Source organism: Notamacropus eugenii, chromosome 2, assembly GCF_028372415.1.
Source record: "Notamacropus eugenii isolate mMacEug1 chromosome 2, mMacEug1.pri_v2, whole genome shotgun sequence".
In the NCBI taxonomy this organism is placed as follows: Eukaryota; Metazoa; Chordata; class Mammalia; order Diprotodontia; family Macropodidae; genus Notamacropus; species Notamacropus eugenii.
In genome coordinates, this window is record NC_092873.1 from 263,508,967 (window position 1) to 263,530,740 (window position 21,774).

The 21,774-nt window shown below is 40.1% G+C and overlaps 1 protein-coding gene across 8 annotated transcripts in view; it reads right to left on the reverse strand.

Moving 5' to 3' along the window:
* FRMD1 (FERM domain containing 1) overlaps positions 1-21,774 on the reverse strand; it is a 102,161-nt gene that overhangs the window by 33,596 nt on the left and 46,791 nt on the right. For 6 of the 8 annotated variants that reach the window (XM_072643922.1, XM_072643917.1, XM_072643919.1 and 3 more), the window contains exons 2-3: positions 18,188-18,368; positions 2,206-2,296 (exon numbers count right to left, since the gene is read on the reverse strand). In XM_072643922.1, coding sequence (XP_072500023.1) covers positions 2,206-2,296; positions 18,188-18,283 — 187 coding nt within the window. In that variant the 5' untranslated portion in view covers positions 18,284-18,368. Of the gene's footprint in view, positions 1-1,337; positions 1,449-2,205; positions 2,297-18,187; positions 18,369-21,774 lie in introns of all 8 variants that reach the window. The other 2 variants (XM_072643923.1, XM_072643924.1) reach the window with 1 other exon arrangement.

Sequence of the window (21,774 nt, forward strand, 5' to 3'; positions counted from 1 at the left end):
TCTTAACTCTACCTAGAATCAGTATAGGTTTTAGCTTGCATGGTTCAATACCCAGCTATGCAGAAAGAGTGAGACCATATATGAGGAATACTAGAATAAGATTCACTAAATAAGTTAGTTATCAAGATTTCTGGGGGGGAGGGGAGGTTTGTTTAGGTTTTTTTTTTTTTAAATGGCTCCTCCCTATCATCACACCTTCAAATTGATTATACCTTTCGCACTCGAGAGAGAAACTAATAAAATTAACCCTGAGAGAGTAGCTTCCAACAGAATCACTCAGCAAAGGAAAGAAGGGAGGGCTTAGTTGTATTTTTCAAACTGCATTAAGAAGGACTGAATTCTTTTACACAAAAGCAGAACTTTAGAATGGGTTTTCTTTTTAACAAGTTAAATGCCACTGGACAAACCAGCAGGTATGTCATTAAATGGTCCACCTAGAAGAGATGACCACTAATGGTATCCTGAAAACCAATGAAAATTCATCCTAAGATATGGCTCAAGAGTAAATAATTAATTAATTTTGATCATTTCACAGTGAAGGAAACCTGAGGCCCAGACGGGTAAAGATCACCTAGCTAGTTTATGAAAGAGACAAATTTAGATTCCTTGTCTCATGCTCTTAATATTATAGCATGTTGAGATTTTTCTTCTTACTGCCTTTCTCATACAACACAGGAATACATCAGAGACAGGTAGGTCCAATACTAACAACTCATGTAATAAAGTGAGTGCTTTAATGTTTGCAAAGATCTTTCCTCATAATAACCCTGTGAGACAGATAGAGTAAACATTCTTTATGCCTATTCTACACAAAGAAACAGAGGCTGTGATAGGCTAAAAGATTTGTCCAGGATCATAATGCATGTTGTATCTAAGGTGGGATTTGAACCCTGGTCTACTGACTTCAAGTCCCAGACTGTCTCCACAATGCCACACTCTGTCAACAAACTTATCTCCCTAATATTTATAGATGCTTAAATGTGGCTGCACTGAGAGAGTGAGCTCCCTTCCTTGGGAGACTTCAGGCAGAGATTGGAAGATCACCTGTCCTGTTACAGTGGGTGGACACCTTTTAATAAGGGTTGGACTTCCACTGAGGTCCCTTCTGCTCTCAAATTCTGTGATTCTGACTCTTCCATAAATATGTGGAAAACTGAATCTACTTTATTTTAGATGCACAGGTTTCCTTCAAATGATAAACTACATAAGTATTTTCACCTCTGCTAAAAGTGACTTATAACTCATCTTGCCCCTAAGAGTTGATCCTGGGTTCTAAAAGTCGCTGCCAGGGGAAGATAAGTAAGTCTTACCAAGCAGGAAAAACTACAAGCACGTACTTGTTGAGTCAATGGAGGACCAGTCTGGATGAGAATCGAGGATCATGCCATGAAGGCTGATGGCCAAATGATGTATAACTTCAGTCCAGTAACCCTAAAATGGATTGGGACCTGACATGGTAGAATAAACAGCCATGTATCAATCAAAAGTGTTTACTATGTGCCAGTCACCAAACTAGGTGCTGGGATATAAATAGAGACAGTATGGACCCTTATAGAATTTATATTTGATTTATGGAGGGAGTCACATATGAACAGATAAGTTAAGACAGGTTATATACAAAAATCAATAAAAAGTGATTTTACAGGGTGGGGCACTAACAACTAATGAATGGAGTTTCCAAGTAGCAGGTGAGGATGGAGAACATCCTGGACATGACAGATGCCATGCAAAGACACAAAGAGGGAATTAGAATGCTGGATGGGGAATAGTAAGTGGGTCTGCCTGGATGGAGAGTGAAATGCTTGAGGGGGAAAGCTGTCCTCCATCAGACTGGTCTAGCACAGTTTTGTGACAGCCTTACAGAATAAGAGCTCAGGGAATCTTAGCTCAGCTAAGATGGGAATTCCTGCTCTTTTGTTTTACTTAGAAGTAATAAGAATTGGAGGATACACCCAGACAGCAAAGACATTGTCATCACTTTGTATCTTGATAGTTATAAACACACAGCCATTCAAGGGTGGTGGCCAGAACACATTGACTGTACTGATTCTGCAGTTCAGGGACTGCCTTGAATGCACCCTTCCTGCCTACGGGCAGTGAGCACGGGACACCGCTGACAAGGAAGGCACGTAAAGGGCCTGGTGGGATCACAGCTGTACAAATGCTGGAGGGGGAAATGCCTTTCATGCATGTGTCAATACTTACTTCGAACAACACTCAGGCCAAAGAAGTGGGGTTCTTTAATGCTTAGCAAGTCACACACCTGCTGGAAAAGCTCTCTTCCTGTGGCTTTTACCTAGATGAGGAAAGAAAAGAAGAAAAAAGCCCAGAATGAGAGCTCTGTGGGTCACAGACCTTGCTACCAAAGTGTATCCCAAGAAAAAAACCAACATGATCAAATTCTCAAGTCAATACATGCAAATAAACCACATCAGTAGTGTGTCCTTGTCTGTCAGGCTGTCCTTCTGTGGACACGATTCTTCCTTTATTACAAGGAGGGATAATAACTTTGATCTAGTATTTTGCAAATTGTTAGTTTTATATGCATTTTCTTATCTGATCCTCCTAACTAACTTGTGGAGTTTTAAATATAATACTATACCATATATATATATATATATATATATATATATATATATATATATCGATATATATGTATGTGTGTATTTACACACACACACACACACACACACACACACTATAATACTATTCTTTTATGGATTAGGAAACTGAGGTTCAGACACTGATTGACTCACTTAGTTCAAACCTAGATTTTCCTGAGTCCATACCCTAGCCATTAGACTATGCTGCCTTCCGTAGCACATGGTAGCACTGTGGGTAAGCTTGGTGAATGCATGCACATGCACACACACACACACACACACACACACACACACACACACACACACACACACACACACACACCCCTTTCTGATACCTGAAGCAAGCTTCCTTAAGAACATGTTCCCCACCAAACTCCAGGGGAAAACCTGAACAACACCCATGTCTTGAACACATACTGAGCTGGCTCAAATCAAGAAGCATTTATTAATATGTGCCAGGCACTGGGCGAAGTGTTAAGAAAAGAAACACAAACAAAAATAAAGGTAGCCCCTGCCCTCAAGGAACTCACATTCCAAAGGGAGAAGACAGTATATAAATGGGAGCCAAAATTGTGGTGGGGTATGAAGCTGGCGGGCATGGCAGAGAGCCCTATACAGATAAACCAAAGGTACAGTCTGGAGAGGAATGAAGACATGGCTAGCCAGTGTCTCTTCCTTAAGATGGAGGTTCTGGGAGAGGGAAAGGACAAGGAGCAGAGGATACTTCCAAAGGGAGAAGCAGTCCAGGGGGTAGAGTGAGCTTCCAAAGTAAAGAGGTTTCTATGGCATGGTAGAGAAAGTCCTGAGGAGATGAGGCAACTGAGAGAGGAAAGAAGTCTGCTGAAGGATAAAATATGCCACATCTTTTTTCTACTTTATTTTTCTTGTTTTCCTTCTTGTTGTTTTGGGGACCACATGGCTAGTACAGAATTATCTTTTGCATGACATTATTAATAACTGATCATGTCGCTAGCCTTCTCAATGGGTGGGAGAGAGGTGGAAAGGAGGAAGAGACTTTAGAACTCAAAAGTTTTTTTAATGATATAAATAAATACATGGGTGAATTAATGAATGAGTAAATAAATTAGGATGAAATGAATAAATGAATAAATAAATAAGGGTGAAAGATGTTTCTTTACAGGAGCCCTCCCCTCAGACCAAAGTTGAGAAGTCTTAACTGACTGAGTGTGAGAATGTGCTGCTGCTGCTGCCCTTTCCCAGACTGCCTGCCTGACAAGTGAGATGGAAGAAGTCTCCTCTCCTACAGCAAGAGAGCTGTGCACCATCACTGCATTCCAGTGGCTTCCACAGGTCAGGAGAAGGGAGAGATGGTGGATCACTAAAGTCCCTGTAGGATGCACAATGAGCAGCTTGGAAAATGGAATGAGAGCTAAGGGCAAATTGTTTAGGGGTATCTGAAAACTACTGACATTGAGTGATCAACCCTGCCATAATCTGCTTAAGATATAGACTACAGATCTGCTCTTCCCTCCCCCAAACTGGGACCACCCTATTTATCCAAAAATGTGGTTATCCTTCTCTACTAAAGAAATACTTAGGCCAAAAATCCATGTGTTTATTGTTTCTCTCTCATACTCCAAATTTGTTCTTTAAAATGTGTTTTTTTTTTTAAATAGTTCCCTTTTCTACCAGCTATTGTCAATTGTCAGTCCCTAGACATTTTTGACTGGGTGCCAGTCCTTAGTAGAACACTATACCAATTCTCTAGCTGGAAAATCAATCTTTATATTCTTTCACCCCAGATTATTTCCACGGGGGTTATTCATCAGAACAACAGATATACACAAGCTTCTGAACTACTCCAGTATTACTGCCTAAGGGTCACTGTACCAGAAGCCAGAATTTTCAGGAGGAAAATACAAGGAACCCCAATGTCACTCCGGGTTTTGGTTATTTAATAGGAAAATTTATTCCCACTATATTGTGGGTAGCCATGGTAGGTCCAAAATCAAGTTCCCAATATGGTTCCTCAGCCTGCATTAAAACCAGAGGCAGTGATTAAGAACTATTGGTTCTTATGCTGCAAATTAGATAATAGTGTTTAAAGATTACAATATGGAACTATTCATCGCTACCATGATGCAAAACAGAAAACAAATTTACAGAACGAACACTCTTGGACAGCCCCTCAGAGCTGGAAGAGACTTGAAGAGATTTGGCTGGTCCACTTGGTCACTTTAGAGATGAGGCAGGTAGAAAATTATATGCAAAGAATTTAAAAACTAAGATAAACCTGAGACATCTAGCACATGTTGCTAACACAAATATAGACCTTTAAACACAGAAACGTATCCATATCCAGATAGGGGAATCCCAAAGGATTTAAACTAAGAAATGACTAACAAACAAGTGGTATTTGATGTCGGTTAGCTATTCAACCCTGTCCAAAATGTAACATGATAAATCATCTGTTCCGAAAGCTATTGTGCTGAGCAAATCTCCATTTGCTATTTTAATTATCACTTTCCCCCAATTTTTTCTCTCTTCTTTAAATGAAAATACCATCCTAGGGTATCATCACCCAGGCCATTTTCTGCTTTTTAGGGATTTTTGTACTCCTCTAGACTCCCTCACCATATTAGGATGGAGGGAAAGAGAAAAGCATAGTGAATTAAAATGAGAGGAGAACAGAATTGTTCTTGGAATGAGACCCCAACTCAGGGAGGGTCATTCCTATCTGAACACATCAAGCAACTGCTATTTCCATTAAAAACCAACCAACCAACAACAGCTACTCTCCCCTCCCCCCTTGCCACCAAACATTTCCAAACACGTAGACAGGTGTTGTTGACACAGTAGACTTCTTTCTCACAGCTATTAACAGCTTCACCGGAATTTTACCCACAAGAAATCACAGGCGAGGTTCTCACTCCCTAACTCCCCATTTGTAGTAAAAGAAATTATGATGATACAGAATACAATAAAAAAAGGAACTTCGTCTGTCAAGCAAGTTAAAAAAAAATCTGGCAAATTCTGTTTATCAGCCTTCTTCATCACCGCCTTCATCCCAAGTTAAGGGAAAGTAAATGGTCTTACTCACACTTGTAATTTCAACTAAACAACCCTCTAACCTTGGGAAGCACAGTTATGGACCATACTTTTTGTGAACCACAGAGAGCTAGTCTCTCTTTGATCACTAAGGAATGGGTGATGGCGAAAATTTTTAGAAGAGCCTTGTCTCTGTTAACAAACAAGCTGATGAGACAAAGAGACTTGTTCATACAGAAGCAGGGCCCAAAATTACTGAGTCAGAAGTTCACAGTTCCTTTATAGAATCTAATTGTTTTGTTCTTTTTCGCAATTTGGAATGCTTGCATTTGTTGATCAGTACAGGAACAATAAAAAAAGTTGGTTTTTTTTTTTAAAGTTGGGGGCAGCCACACTAAATATGAAGAGAAATAGTGCTGATTGATAGAACAAGTGTTGGAATTAGAGTCAGGGCTAAATCTAGTTTCTGGTGCTGTCTTCTTTGCTGTGTTGAGTGACCCAGAGAGTCACTTAACTCTAACTCATTGGTAAATGGGGTAGGGGGATACAGCTAAGTGGCACAGTGGTTAGAGTACCAGCTCTGGAGTTGGTTCAATCCAGCCTCAGACACTTACTAGCTGTATGACCCTGGGCAAGTCATTTAACCCTGGTTAGCCTCAGTTTCCTCATCTATAAAAAATGAGCTAGAGAAGGAAATAGCAAACCACTCCAGTATCTTTGCCAAGAAAAGCCCCAAATAGGGTCACAGGAGAGTTGGATGTGTGTGTTCATCCTTCATTGCTGAAAAAGACCATGCCATCAGAGAAATGATGACATGACTTGCACTTAACTTTGTTTTGAGTGGGGAAGGGGTGTGCAGGTCACCAGCCTCACTTCTCCTCCAGAGTCACCTGAATCTAGTGACCAGATATTCCTCAGGATGACTGGAGATGACCCAGGATGAGGCAATTGCGGTTAAGTGACTTGCCCAAGGTCACACAGCTAGTGAGTGTCAAGTGTCTGAGGTGAGGTTTGAACTCAGGTCCTCCTGACTCCTGCACTGGTGCTCTATCTGGATACAACTGAAACAATATTTACCTCACAAGGTATTGTTAGGATAAAGTATTGACAATGCATCTTAGGATTTGTTCTTTCATATTACTCTACTAGTAGTATTTCAATTTAACAAACATTTAAGTTACTTCCCTTTTAGTTACTGGGAGAGAGGAAAGGAGAGGCAAAAACTTGGTTAAGAAACATCCCTTATTAAAAATTGTATATGAGAATTTCAAAAGGGAAGCCGTGATCCTTAAAGCCTTCAGAAGTGCAGGTCATGCTAGGCCAACCTCATTTCCTTTTTTTTTTTGACAGGACATTTAAACTGCAAGAAGAGAGGGACAGCATTCCTAGATTTCAGTAAAGCATTTGTACAATTTTCTTAGCTGTCCCTTTGGATAAGATTACGAAAGTACAGTTAGCTGGATTCAGAGATAAGTTTATGACCAGTTTAAAAAAAAAAAAGTATTAAAGATTTAATGTTCAACCTGGAAGTAAAGTTTGATCTGTTCTTATACATAAAAATGCTCAACGTTTTTAACCATGTCTTTGATCACTACATAGAAGGTACATTTATCAAAGCTGCAGTTGACACAAAAATGGGAGAGGAAACTGATATACTTCACATAGAATTAGTCAGAATCCAAAGATATCAGCATCTAGAATAACGGGTCAAAGAGGAAACTGAATAATCAGTGGATAAGTATGTATTGAGTGACTACTATGTGCCTAGCACTGTGTTAAGTACTGGGGGATACAAGGAAAGGTAAAAGACAGACCAAGATCTCCCAATCTAATGAGGGAGACAGCATGCAAATAAGTAACTATGCACAAACAAGCCATAGTCGGGATATGGGGGAAATGATCAAAAGAGGGAAGGAACTAGAATTAAAGCGGCTCACGAAAGATTTCCTGTGGAAAGATTTTAGCTGGGACTTGAAGAAAAGCCAAGGATGCCGAGAGGTGGAGATGAAGAGAGAAGAACATCCCAAGCATAGTGGACAGAGGATTAAAAAAGGAAACGGAGGATTGTCTATGAGGTCTAGCAAGGAGGTCAGTGTCGCTGGATCACAGCGAATGGAGGAACAAGGAATGTAAACTGTACAAAGACTGGAAAGTGTGTGGGGATGGGGGGGAGAAGGTTATAAAAGACAATGAACCCTAAACAAAGAATTTTACATTTGATCCTGAAAGAAAAAGGGAGGCCCTGGAATTGACCAAATATGGGGGTGACATGGCCAGACCTGTGCTTCAGGAAGATCCCTTAAAGAGTTGAGTGGAAGAGGGAATGGAGTGGAAAGAAACTTGTGACAGGCAGACCAACCAGAAGGCTATTGCAATAATCCAGGAGAGAGGTTATGAGGGACTATACCAAGATGGCAGCAGCGTTACTGGAGAGAAGACGATATATGCAAGAGATGTGACAAATATAAAATCAACAGGTCTTCAGGGATAAATGTAAAGTTGTGAAATTTATTTTTTGAACCCAAGCATGATATACAGGAGGTATGTTAAGACAACAGTTTGAATGAAAAAGACTTGGGGGTTTTAATGGATTATTGATTCAATGAATCAACAACAGTGTGACATAGAAGACAAAAAAAGATAATGGTAGGCTAAAATGGATAGGAAAGATACAGGGTGGAGAATGAAAGAAGTAATAATTCTATAGTACTCTAACCAAGTCAGACTCTAACTAGATTACTGTGCTCACTTCTGAAAACTATATTTTAGGGAATACATTGACAAGTCAGAGCATGTGCAGATGGGGGTGATCCAAAAGGTGAGAAAACTGGAGAATACACCACAACCAGGGGAAGATTAGTCAGGAAATGAGAAGATTTGGAGAAAGCATGATAATCATGTTCAGGACTTGATGGCAGAGACCAGACTGGCTATGTTTGGTCACAGACATATGAACTAAGAATAGGTGGTAAAAGTTTCAGGGACACACATTTAGACACCTGAAATGGTCAAAAGGTAGCATGAGAGGTTGTGGGGTCTTTATTGATGACTGCTTGTCAGTAATATTAGATGGTCAATTCTCGTACAGGTTATGTATTGGACTGGATGCACTCTGAGAGTCCAACCATCTCTGTGTTTTCTGCTGTCACAGAGCCTGCTAAGAGGATATGACAAATATACAAATGACTAGACCATATCTTATATAAAGGTTCAAAAAAATACTAAGTAAAATGGAAGAGGAGGCAAATGTGGATCACTACCATGAATGACAGGCCAATCGTAGAAAGCTTCATAGAAGAGGTGACCTTAAAAAAGAGAGAGAGGAATTCAACAGACGAGGAGGGCATTCATGTCAAAGAGGATAATAAAATAACGTGAGCAAAGTGGATTATGAACAAAGCTCATTCAGGAGGGAGTGTGGTCACCACACCCAGGGAAACAATAGGAGATAAGCCTGGAAAAGCAGAATGTTGCCAGTCTGGAGGCCTTAAATTCCCAACCAAGTAATATGAATGTTACTGAGTAGAAGACAATAAAGACTGGTGAGCAGGAGCAAAGCAACAAAAAGCTTAGCTCAGCAGTGATATGGATAGACAGGAATTCTTCCCCAGCTACAGTTATAAAAGGAATCTCCTCTCCTTCTAAACTTTTTTTTTTAATGATGTGACCTTTATATGCAGGTTGTATATGTATCCACTTCATTTGTGTTATGTGTTGCCAGATATTGGTCTGATCCTAATTTCTGCCTTTTCACAGTTTTTCTAGCAGTTTTTGAGAAAAGGGGTAGTCAGTCCTTCCAATAATAATTTCTGTTCTTGAGTTTATCCAACATGGTGCTGCTATTTTCAAATGCATCCATTTCTTAATTATGTAATCTATTCCACTGAACTGTTTTTCTATTTTTTTGACCAGTGACAAATAATTTAATAATTTCTGATACAGTCTGAGGTCAGGTAAGGCATGCCCCTAACAGATGTGTTCGTCCTTCATTGCCGACGAAGACCATGCCATCCGATGAATAATGACATGACTCGCACTTGACTTTGTTTTGAGTGAGGGAGGACTGTGCAGGTCACCAGCCTCACTTCTCCTCCAGAGTCATCTGAATCCAGTGACCAGATATTCATCAGGATGACTGGAGATGACCCAGGATGAGGCAATTGGGGTTAAGTGACTTGCCCAAGGTCACACAGCTAGTGAGAGTCAAGTGTCTGAGGTGAGATTTGAACTCAGGTCCTCCTGACTCCTGCACTGGTGCTCTACCCACTGCACCCCCTAGCTGCCCCTAACAGGTAGATTGCTGCAGGAAGAAAGAAAACTGGTATCAGGAAGGATTCTTGAAAGAGGCCTGTACTCTGCAGAAGAAAGCTAGAAGATGTAACAAGGTGATAAAGTAACTTTGTGGGAGCAAACTGGATTTGGTAAATAACTGAAAGAAAAGTCAAGGACAGGGAAAAGCCAAAGACAGACATCCTACATGGTTTCTCACTGTTGATCTGTTCCCTCCCCTTCTGTCTCTTTAATAATAATGAGATACAATTTATCCTCTCAGGAAAGAAAAGATAATATCTGATAAAGGGCACCAGCCTCTCTCTGAAAGGCAGGGAGTATATATAAGCCTTTAGAGGGTCGGATTATATCCCTCTAGAGCCTAGTGTGCAGGCCTCTCTCATCCTCCTCAGCTCCTCAATTATTAACCAGACTGTTAATTCATTATTAGAATGTAGACCATAGTTCCTCTGCTAAAAGAATCCTCTGAAAAGGTGAGAGACATTTTCTCAGGATACACTGCTCTCCCTGGAAATATGCCATGTTTTTTGTTTGTTTGTTTTACTGATATTGTGCCATTTCCATCTTAATTATTACAAACTAGGTATTCTGCCACCTTAGAAGAAAAAAAGTTTGTATGCCAAGATCTGGGACCTGAGAACAGGGGCTGACTTTGAGTTTAACCAATGGGGACCTGAACTCAGTGAGCAAGATTCCCATTACAGCAAAGAACCTAGGGAAGGTGAAACGTACTCACAGTAGAGGAGATGCTCAATAAATCTCAGGATTCCCAATCAACCAGTCATTTATTAAGCACCTGTTATCTGCAGGCCTTGTGCTGAGCTCTGGAGATACGAGAAATGTCAAAAAACAGTTGTCAAGGTGTGTGTGTGTGTGTGTGTGTGTGTGTGTGTGTGTGTGTGTGTGTGTGTGTGTGTGTGTGTGTGTGTGTAAGGCACTAAGATTAAGAAGGACTGGGAAAGGCTTCTGCAGAAGGTGGGACTTTAACAGAGACATGAAAGAAGCCAGGGAAACTAAAAGGCAGAGATAAAAAAGGAAAGCATTTCAGACACAGGAGCAGCCAGTGAGAATGTTCACAATACAGACATGGAGGGCTGTGTTGGAGTAACAAAGAACCAAGGATGGTGATGCAACTGGAGTCCATGCCATGTGCAGATTAGTTAAAGCAAATGAGACCATATCTTCTGAAAAAGGGAAGACCCCGGGTAGGGGATGATAGCTGTCTTCAAATATCTAAAGATCTGTCAGGTAGAAGGAAGAGTCTTATTTTGCCTCCCACTCTTGGGGGCAGAACTCTTCTTGAACAGTTTTAGCTCCACCTAAAAGAGCTGATAGAACATGGAATAATAAATCTTTGATCTCCTATCTCCAACAGGATAGTGGTATTCAGGTATTTGAAGGGGGTGACCATTGGAAGAATAATTAAATTTGTTCAACTTGCTTCATTGGGGTGGGGGGCAGAACTAGGAGACTGGTAGAAGTTACAAAGAAGCTGAGACTTGATGTAATCAAAACTTCCAGATAAATGCAAAAAAATAAAATAAAATGGGCTGTCTTGGGATCTCCTTGGAATGGCAATGGGGAAAAAGGGTATAACACACTGAAGTGCATTTAATAAATCATCAGAAACAAATTTTTTAAGTGAACAAAACTTATCTAATGGTCTAGTCTCCGGTGACTGAAATGGGACAGTTTCACCTACCTCTCCCTAATCAGCAACACTAATTCATATTCATGACAATGCCCAGAACACTGCTGAAGTTAAAATCCATGGTTAATCAGTATCTACTGGCCCCCTTTAGGGCTTTTTCCTCCCTATAGTTCCAATTATCTATGTAGAAACTCTTGCCAGCCCCTCCAAGAAGAGGAACTAACCTGGAATGGAATGTCTTCATTCCACTGATAGCCCCAGACAATGGACTTTGCCTCCTACTGATGGCCAAGCTACTCACTCCATCCTCTCCACCAAAAAAGGACTCCCAAGACTTTGCACCCAGGCTTTTGTACCAGGATCAACAATATTTCTTGTTCTTCTAGAGTCTAAGTACCCCTGGAACAAGTTATTGTTGGCTGACTTAAACCTTCAGCATCTGCTGGATTCCTACAGATCAATTGTTAGACAGTCAACAAGCATTTAAGTGCTTACTGGGTGTGGAGCACTATGCAAAGCACTAGAAATCCCTCTCCCCCAAAAAAGGGAGTGAGGAGAGACATGACTCCTGCTCTCAAAGAACTCAGTCTAATTTGAGAGCAACATGCATCTTCAGCCACGGTCAATGGGTGCATTTGCTTTGCTGGATACGCTTATTTATTACAAGGGACGATTGGTTGGCTGTTAGTGATTTTTTTGGGGGGTTGGGAGTGGAGGAGGAAGAAAAGTTAGTAATAGTGATAAAAAAAAGAGAGACTGAAGATGGTTCAATTGGAAATAACCTTTGGAAATAACCTGCTGAATTTATAATACACAGAAATAATGGATGTTGGTGACTTCACAAAGCATCCCCCCCTTTTTCCTGTTCTTTGTATATGGGAATACTTGTACCTGTTGGTACTTGTTCCTGGTATTTGTCCTTCACTCTTCAAGAGGACCATGGCATCCCGAAGGCAATGCCATGGTTAAATGAGGCACAAGTGTTTGAAATCACCACTCTTACTTTCTCCTCCAGAGTCATCTAGGTCCAATGGCAAGATTTGGGTCAGGATGACCAGAGATGGCCCAGGATGCATTGGGAGACCTTGGCCTTTTAAAGTGAAGATCTCCCCAGTTCTCATTTTGACTGAGGCAAAGACCATTAAGTGATGAAGGCTAGGTAAGAAATAAGACAAAAAATGTGACCTCTTTTACTTACTTAAAAAAAAAATCCATCTGAGAGGGGAGGACCTTCAGGGGTTTTGGTCAAAACAGAAACAACTTCTATTTACATTTAGTCTGGGCCAATCAGGGCCCAAACAATGACCATTAAATGGGGCTTGGGCTGGGATCTATTGCTGTCCAATCAATGAGAGCCAGAGTAAATTGAGTTTAAGACAAGGTCCTTAAGAAAGAAATCTAGCCTGTCAACCCCAGATATCTTGTGAGGTTTCAGTGATCAAAATTTACATACCTAAAGGTGCTCTGCCCAAAGGAAAGGGGACCATTCATGCTGGTATGTGTCAAGTTCACAACAACAAACAAAATTTTTTTAAAGCCTCTCTAGGGTTTGTATGGAACCGTCAGCCTTATTTTAAAGGAGCTCTATCCTCCAGGTACTCACTTAACCTTAGGGAATGTGTCCTTGGATATCCTAAAAGGTAAGAAGAGTTATTTACTCCTCATTTAGGACAGTTCAGATAAGGTACCAAGTAACCTATTTTATTTTTGATCTGGACTTGTGATTTTACTGTTACAGGGAAATAATGAAGAAGAAATGCCCATTTATTAATTCCGCCACACACGTAACTCAGTGTGTCTGTGTCAAAGGAAGGACTTGAGCCTAGATCTCGCTGACCATCATCAGCTATCTATCCCTTGCTCTTCAAATGAGCAGACCCAGGAAGAACAATAGCTGGTGATGGTCAGACTTACCTCTATGCCAACATCCATCTCTGGAGAGCTGCTCTGAACCTTTTGAAACTACTCCCCCTTTGAAAGCTATCACCCTTTGGCTGTTTGTTTAGAAAGATCTTAAGACCATAAAGAGGAAATTTTACTATTTGTTTCTTTTGGGGTGGCCAATCCAGTTACAGGACCTCGTTCTCCCTCAATTAGGTGTTCTTCCCCATTTATTTCCTCCCTACACCAAATAATTTTACAGACTCTTTGCCCACTCCAACCTTCTAAGTAAATCCAGCATGGATAAGGAAGCTTCCTTTTTGGTTGGGGATTAGGATTGCTCCCCTACAATTGCCCAACACATGCTTTTCTCCTCCAAAGTAAACCTTCCACTAGGCCAGGAGACAGAACAAGGCATTTAGGCAAGGTTTGAAAGTTGTGCTCTCAGTGATACCTTCAGATGGAAGTTTTAAATCTTTGCTACAATGTATGAATTAGCTTAGTTCATGAAATAGTCTCAGGCATTCAAGCATGAACATTCATTAAAGGAATATTAGAAAGTATCCCTTCTGATACCTCCCTGAAGCTTACATCTGAAGAAGCTAGTCACCCCTCTTCATCTCCCTAAACCAGGTTGGATCCATTTTTCTTTATCTCTCTATCTTACTTAGCTTGTCTTGGGGCTGGCTGGACCCATTTTTCTAAAGGCAAGAGCAGTTTCTTGGCCAAAAGTGTTGTAAAGGCGAGGAGTGAATCTGAAATTGGTCTAGATTCAGGTGGGATATAGTTTCCTCACCTAAATGACATTGTAAGGAATTCAATGAGAAAACTTCTCTTCCTAATATACATGGAAAAAGCAAAGTTTAAAAGGCAGACTTCACCTAGGTCAGGGACACTCAAATAGCAGGATTAGAGACGGAAAGCTGGTCCGGTATGTTATTACTCTTAGAAAGGGAATCATTGTTCAGAGTTGAGGTAAATATTGAGGGTTCCTTCTATGACAATTAAGAAGCTCTTGCTTGAAAAGCAACTCAAATTTTTTCCCCAACAATTGGACCATTTGAAAGAGGTTTCTGAAACCGGTACAAACCTGTGTGAGGAATGTTTTAATATGAACATTTTTTTCCCTTTTGTTCTTAACTGGCTCTATAATGTTGAAGCCATGTTAGGCATTGGCTTTTAATTATTAGGTAAGAGAACATGAGGTTGGTCAGCTAAAATGTTAAAGGTCAATTATGCTAGGAATCTGCATTCTGCAACCTGCCCCCATCAACAATCCTGGTAAACGTGAGGAAAACCTGGATGTGTGGTGCGCAGATGGTAAATGCTTGTCTTTCTCCTCTGACATCCTTCCAACCAAGTGGGGGGTGGGGGTGGGGTCAGAGTAGAGAGGAATGCTCTATTGTCTGAGCCTGCAAATCTACTTCTGCAAACCTAGCTGCCTGCTTTTGTTGTTGCCTCTATGACACCCCTCATACCACTCCACTGTCAAATGAATCTCTCTAGAGTGAAGATCTAACCATGTCACATATCTCTCCCCTCAGTCCCATTCATCATGTGTTACATACATGATGAAATATCAAATTCTCTATTTGACATTCAAAGTTCTTCACAACCTGGTCTCATTGTAATCTTCTTAGACCCTAATTCCAGGCCTCACCCCCACCCACAATGTATCTGTGATCTGGTGACACTGGCTTCTTTGCTATCCTCTGAATAAGACACTCTATTTCCCAACTCCAGACACTTTCACTGGCTATCTCTCATACCTATAATCTCCCTCTTTATCCCTATCTCCTTTAGCTTCCTTTAACTCCCAGGTAAAATTCTACCTTCTTAATTCTAGCAGCCTTTCCTGTGTTAATCATCTCAACAACTGCTAACTGGTGTCTCTAAGACTCTCACATTCTTGGTGGATATTGTACCATTCACCAAAAGGGACAGTAACACATCTCACTGATGTGGACACTTATAACCCTATTCTGGGATTCAACAAAATGCGGTTAGAGGGACTTTTTTCTCCTGTCACTAATCAAGAAACTCTGCATCCAAAGAACTAACTAGATCTTTTGAGAGAGGATTGTGGGGCATAAAGGAAAAAAAAAAGGAATAGTGGCAAAGAAGTAGCAGAAGACAGAGAAAAGGTACTAAGAACAAGGAAGGAAAAACACCAAAAAACATAACTCAATCACTCAACCAATATTTCAATAGCTAGAAAGAAAAGAAATACAGGGAATCACCACCTTTAGCTTAAGGTCAAAAAGTGACTTTGGAGGGAGGGAACAGATCTGTGATTTCATCGATAGGAAATTCTCAGTACTGTACCTACAATCTCTACACCAGTGCAGACCAACCACCAGTCTCGGGTCTTGATGGACTAGGTGATTTGCCTGAGGTCACAAAAGCCAAGCCTGTATGTGTCAAAGGTCTCCTTGACTCTGAAGACAGTTTTTTATCCACTGGCATAATGCTGCTTCCCTAAAAATTCTTGGACCTTGGAACGTATTTTCCCAGAGGAACAATTTCATAAATGATTAAAAACATCCAAGGTGAATCTATGAAAACTCCTTGAATCTAAAATATACCTTTGTTTATAGCAGCAGGAACTGGAACTGTGATTTCCAGGTGAGGAAACTCCCTCTATGAATGCAGGTCAGCCCAGCCTCTTCTCTGAAAATTATTTTGAGCATCAATCCTAAATTTTTTTAGTCTCAGGAGCCCTTAAAATTTTTACAATCATACCCCAAAGAGCTTTTATTAATGTAGGCTGTATATATATCTAGGTATAGATATTTACCATACCAGAAATTAAAACTGATATTTTAAAGTATTTATTAATTTGTTTAAAAATAAGAATAAACTCATCACATGTTAACATAAAGAACATTTTTATGAATAACTGAATTTCCCAAAACAAAAACAACAGTAAAAAGAACAGCATTGTTTTATATATTTTTACAAATCTCTTTAATATCAGGTTTAATGAAAGACAGCTGGATTCCCTTGTCTGCATCTGCATTCCATCTGCTGCAATATGTTATTTTGGTTGAAGTACATTAAGACAATCTGGCTTCCAACAAATAGGTAAGTTGGAAAAATGAGGAGTACCTTAATGGACAAATAACATCTTAGTATTATTATAAAAATGATTTTGACCTTGGGGACCCTCCCAAAAGTCCTTGGAGCACACTTTGTAGTGCTCTCTTTACAGAGCTGTCTGGAGACTTGAGGGGCTACATGATCTGCTCAGGGTCACTCATCAAGTGCATGTTGGATGAGGGGCGTGGATCTCAGATGTGGCTGGTTTTGAAGCCAGTTCTCTTATATACTATCCAGCATTGCTGTGTAAATGATAATAAAGAATGTAGCAATATTTCACATAATTTTTAAAAATCAATTCTTACTTTTATTATGAACTTAAACATCAACACGACCTTCTCAAGATGCAATCAACAAAAAGGGATTGAACACGATACCATGAATTTGTACATTCAGGGCCACAGTCATAAATGAAGATGATGTAAAAACAGAGATTCAAAAAAAAAACAAACAAAATTCTAGAAAGCTATAAATAGATGCTATTAATAAGATTTTTGGTACTCAAAGATTACTTGATTGGAAGTATAGGAAATGAAATCTGATGGTGCTTGAGGGTTAGGAAGAATGAGGAGGAAAAAGAAATGCCAAGTTTTGGCAGCTGGATCTTATGGTTTTAAGACCACCTCCAGAATGCTAGGGCACCAATGGTATGCTACTCCCATAAAGACACACAAAACAAACACAAAGAAGTAATTCAAGTCATAATGTACAAAAGGAGGAAGAAAGGAAAAAGTCAAAGAGAGGGGAAAAGCATCTGGAGTTATAGGCCCTTTTGGTAGCCCAGTGAAGCTTTTGAAAGCCTCAGAATAATATTTTTAATGGAAAAAAATTGTAATTTTTTTCCCCCATGAAAGTTCATGAACCTCAGGTTAAGAATTTCCTATCTAGTTAGTCAGAAGTGTGGTAAGTCGCCTACACATGCCATGAGGATGAGCTTAAGGATCAGGAGATGTTTATAGCATGACTAGCAGAAGACATGGGGAGCTATAGGGGGACAGGGAACCATCATAGTGTCTGAGAGGCTGTGATGTCCTATGTGGCCATAGATGGGGCAGTACCAACACTAACTACCAATTACAGTCATGCCAAAGCAGAAAGGACTGCCTCTCCCTGGAGGGCTTGAAACAATGGCCTCTTAACTCGCTTCCCATGCTGAGATTCTGAGAACAACCATAGTTCCAAAAACTAAGCAAGTATGTCAGGTATGACACAAGCCTGTGTTGCCTTCCCCAGGGAGCATAGGTACTCACTGATGACCAGGTGCTTCTGGACAGCTCTATTTCTCCCAATCGCCCCATCTCAGGGTGGGGGTCTAGTGACCACCTTCCCAATTTTAATAGGTGACCATTTTGAAGACAGGAGAGGAATTTAAAAATTGCTCCAAAGTGGATCAGTGCTGAGGACACATTAGAGGGTTTTCATCCTGTGCATCTCCCAGGAGTAGACAGCAAGAGGGAAACCCAAGATATTGCCAAAGAAGCTAATAGTCAATTAATTAAGGAGCTTAACTTTTCCAGCAACATTACAAAGGGAATTAACATTTTCTGCCCTTTTGTCTCATTCCCTTCTGCTTGCCAGAATTCAAACGGGTGTCTATATAAACATTATTTCAGTCCCTGCCCCAAACCAACTGGAGAAAACTGGAAAGACTCACCCCAATGCTTAACCTGAGTTGATCTCGGTTGGGCAGCAGGACGCAGACATTCCTATACTCCAGGGTCATCTTGCCTTCAGGTAACTGTTTGTTCATGGTAGAGCCAGGGTAAGCATTTCAAACTCGCTTCTGCCACTGGGAAACTCTCTTCAGGAGTGAAGCCAGGCTGCCTCCATGTCACCTGCTTGCCAGGAGATAAAATACTTCAGTGTCAAGTTCATGGGAATGGGAAAGGGGTGGGTGGGACGGCAGAGCAGCTGGATAGCCTGTATGTAACACAGGATGTTTTTTGCCTCATTCCAATAGGAGAGATAAACCCTATCCTTTCAAAGGTTGCATTCACTGAAATCATCGTTACATTATTCTAGCATTAGTCAGCCCTTTCCTTGATTAGCAGAAATGGTACATTAGACCAACTACACGTGGGAGGGCAAATGAAACCTCTCAAAAATTCATGCATGACTAGAAAATTCATTTGTAAGTCAGGACTTTTTTTTTTTTGCTCCTGGCTTAGTCAGACTATGAAAGTGCAGAGGTTCTGAACTGTAGGCCCTTTCCCCAGGGGCAAGGTTCAAGTTTATAAATAGTTTTCATAATGTCAAACCTAGATCAGTATGCAACAAACCTATCACACTCCCAGTGATACAATGCCATTTAGTGCTCCCAAGAGTGAGAAGCAGCAGGTAGCAGCTGACTGCACTTGTTCTACAGATGCAGGGGACCAATGAATCACCCAGTTAAGGCACCTAACAATAGGAAACCAGAAAGATACCCCGCCCTCCCTTGTTCTCCCCACTAATCTCAGCTTTCCTTTCCAGAGTCATACAGGGGCTCAAAGGAGTTCTAGAATTCACATATTTGTCAACTCTCTCTTCTATTCCTTGGAGAAGGGGAGATTTAAGAGAAATGGGGCCACTGAACAGTAAAAAAGATGGTGAAAAGTAAAACATCTCCTGAAAGTTGAGTATGAATTCAAATATAAAATGAAATTTGAGTTAAAAAAATTGAAAATGCAGAGAACAACAAAAAGAAACCCAAAGTTATGTCATTATAATGATTAATCTTGTCCTCAAGGAAGAAATTTTAGAGTGTACCTTTCCCCCTTCTTTGTAGAAGGACTACGAATGTGAAACATGCAAGTGTCCCCAAAAATCTCAGCGCAGTTTAAAATTTCACTACTTTAAGCACTATGACTTTTAGGATACTTTATACTGTTGGATTCAGGGAATGTGTTGTTTAGTTTTGCTGAACTGCTCATTTCCCACCCTCCCACCCCCTCCTTCTTTCCTTTCTTATAAAAGATGATCCTGGATGGGAAACAGACTGAGGCATGAAAAGCAAAATACAGCAATTATTAAAAAATAAAGATGTGAAGAATGAAGAAAAAGCATACATTAAGCTCTGGAGAAAGCTCTTCCGTAGGGGCCCAGATAGATACAAAACATAATATACAGAATGCATACAAAAAGTAATACAGTGAAGAGACCTCTCCCTTTACTTGAACCTTGAAAACTGAAGAAGGAAGAAAGGTGGGAAAGAGATGGGGAATGCAGCATCCAACACACAACAGCAATGAAATTAATGATGATGATAATCCTATTAATTTGGCTACTCAAAGCGGGAAATGAGAAGAAGTCTCCTGAGAGGAAGCATCCAGGAAGGCCATTTAGCAAAGAGCAGAATGCACAATCACTGCAGACCTGTGGCCACATTCCTGGTGCCCTATAATCTTGGATGATCACTCTGCTTAAGACTTCATCCCTGAACTTTGATTCCCTCTGTGAAGAATCAGTTGGTTCCACATTTGAGACTTAACAGATGGGACATTTAGAAGACAGTCCTTTACAGATGTCTATAAAAGGGGAATGAGACAAATAAAAACCTTGGAGACAAAAACAACAAGTGGTTTAGGATTATTAGGTTTTTCAGGATCCTATAAGTAGAAAACGGTTCCTCATTTTGCCCTCAGCAAGAAGAAGCAGGGGTGATAACAGTATAACCAACACAGCATCAGGAGGCTTGAGACCAAGCTTTTAAATAAACGCTTGGTGTTGGGAGAGGGTGAGCCATTTCATTCAGAGCCTCAGAATCCTCATCAGTAACACAGGAATAATAATGTCTTCTTATTAACCTCAAAGGGCTTTTTATAAGGGAAGTACTTTGAAACTTTAAAGAAATTCTTGCAAGTAGTAATTATTTCCTAAATATGGTTTCCCATCCATTTCAAGGAAGCTTTTTCCCTTTTTTTTCCTTAAAGGGAAGGGATCTTCTCTCGTTTACCAATTCTTATGAAATTCACTTCCCAGCTTTCCTTCCAAAATTTGACAAATTTTGCTTTAGAACACCTAGAATGTAAATGTAGCCAAAGCAATCTCCTTTCTTAAAAGTGGCCAAGTTAGACTTTACCTTTACTAGCTCATCCTTTACTCATTTTCTCTTTTCTTCCTTCTATATTTAAATAGTTTTGATCCCTTTCTTAAGACTGGACCAGGTCAGCAAGGAAGAAAGTAAAGGACAGTAATCTCTCTCCTATCACAATGGATCCCAGACTATAGAGCACTGGGTGCATCCAGAGACTCAGCCCCCAAAAGTTCCCTTTTCTAGGAAGGCAAAGGACCCACAATACCTGATGCTATGGAATTGTTAATTAAACATTTAGTACCATACACAGGAACATTTGTGACTATTCTAAAGCAAATCTGCCTGGAAAAAAAATAGTGAACACTGTAGATTTTTGCCAAGTACTATGATAAAAATTAAAATCTAGATTTGGAGAAACTTAAAATCTTTGGTTCACACAATGACCAATAACAATTCCAAAGCATTAATGATGAAGCATGCTAGCCACTCCAGATGGACCTGGAGTGCTGAATAAAATATATCTTTTGGAAGTGACCAATATCAAGAATTTATTTAGCTAGACTCTGCTATTTTATCACAAGAGTTTTGTTCCCACTCCCTCCCTCCATTTTGTGCACAAGATTGGGGAAAGGAACAAAAATCGATTTTTGTTCATTGAAAAAAAATAAATTAGTAGACAGTTTAGAAAGCCACTTTTTAACTAAAAGTTGTAGAGAAAGTGAAAAATAACACTTCAGAATTTTTCAAAGAAATTCAAAAATTGAAAATTCATCTGTTGTGATAAGGATGAGTTAGTCCGTTTTTCACTTTGTACCAGAGGTGTCTCGTCTTTTAAGCTGAGATCAAGATGGTGAATTATTTGCTCATTAAGGCTATACTAAAAATGGTTACATTATGGGTCATTTGGCAAATGTAAAGTTTACTGAGAAACTTCAGATGCCTATCATTACAAAGACTCAATATCATCTGTGTAAATCCCTTCTTAAAAAACAAGGACTCCTATAGGGTCTAATGATAGTCTGTTAATTCTAGTCTGAATTGATTTAAAAGATACTAGATATACCACCAAGTCCTATTTCAATGCTTCACCATAGCATGGAGGTGATGTTGGGTTTTGAAAAGCTGCTTCTACCACATAGACACAAGATTTTCACATAACATTCAGCAGACAGATTAGGTCCCCTTTCCAAGGTTCAGCCTAAGAGGTTCTCATTGAGAGGAGTTAA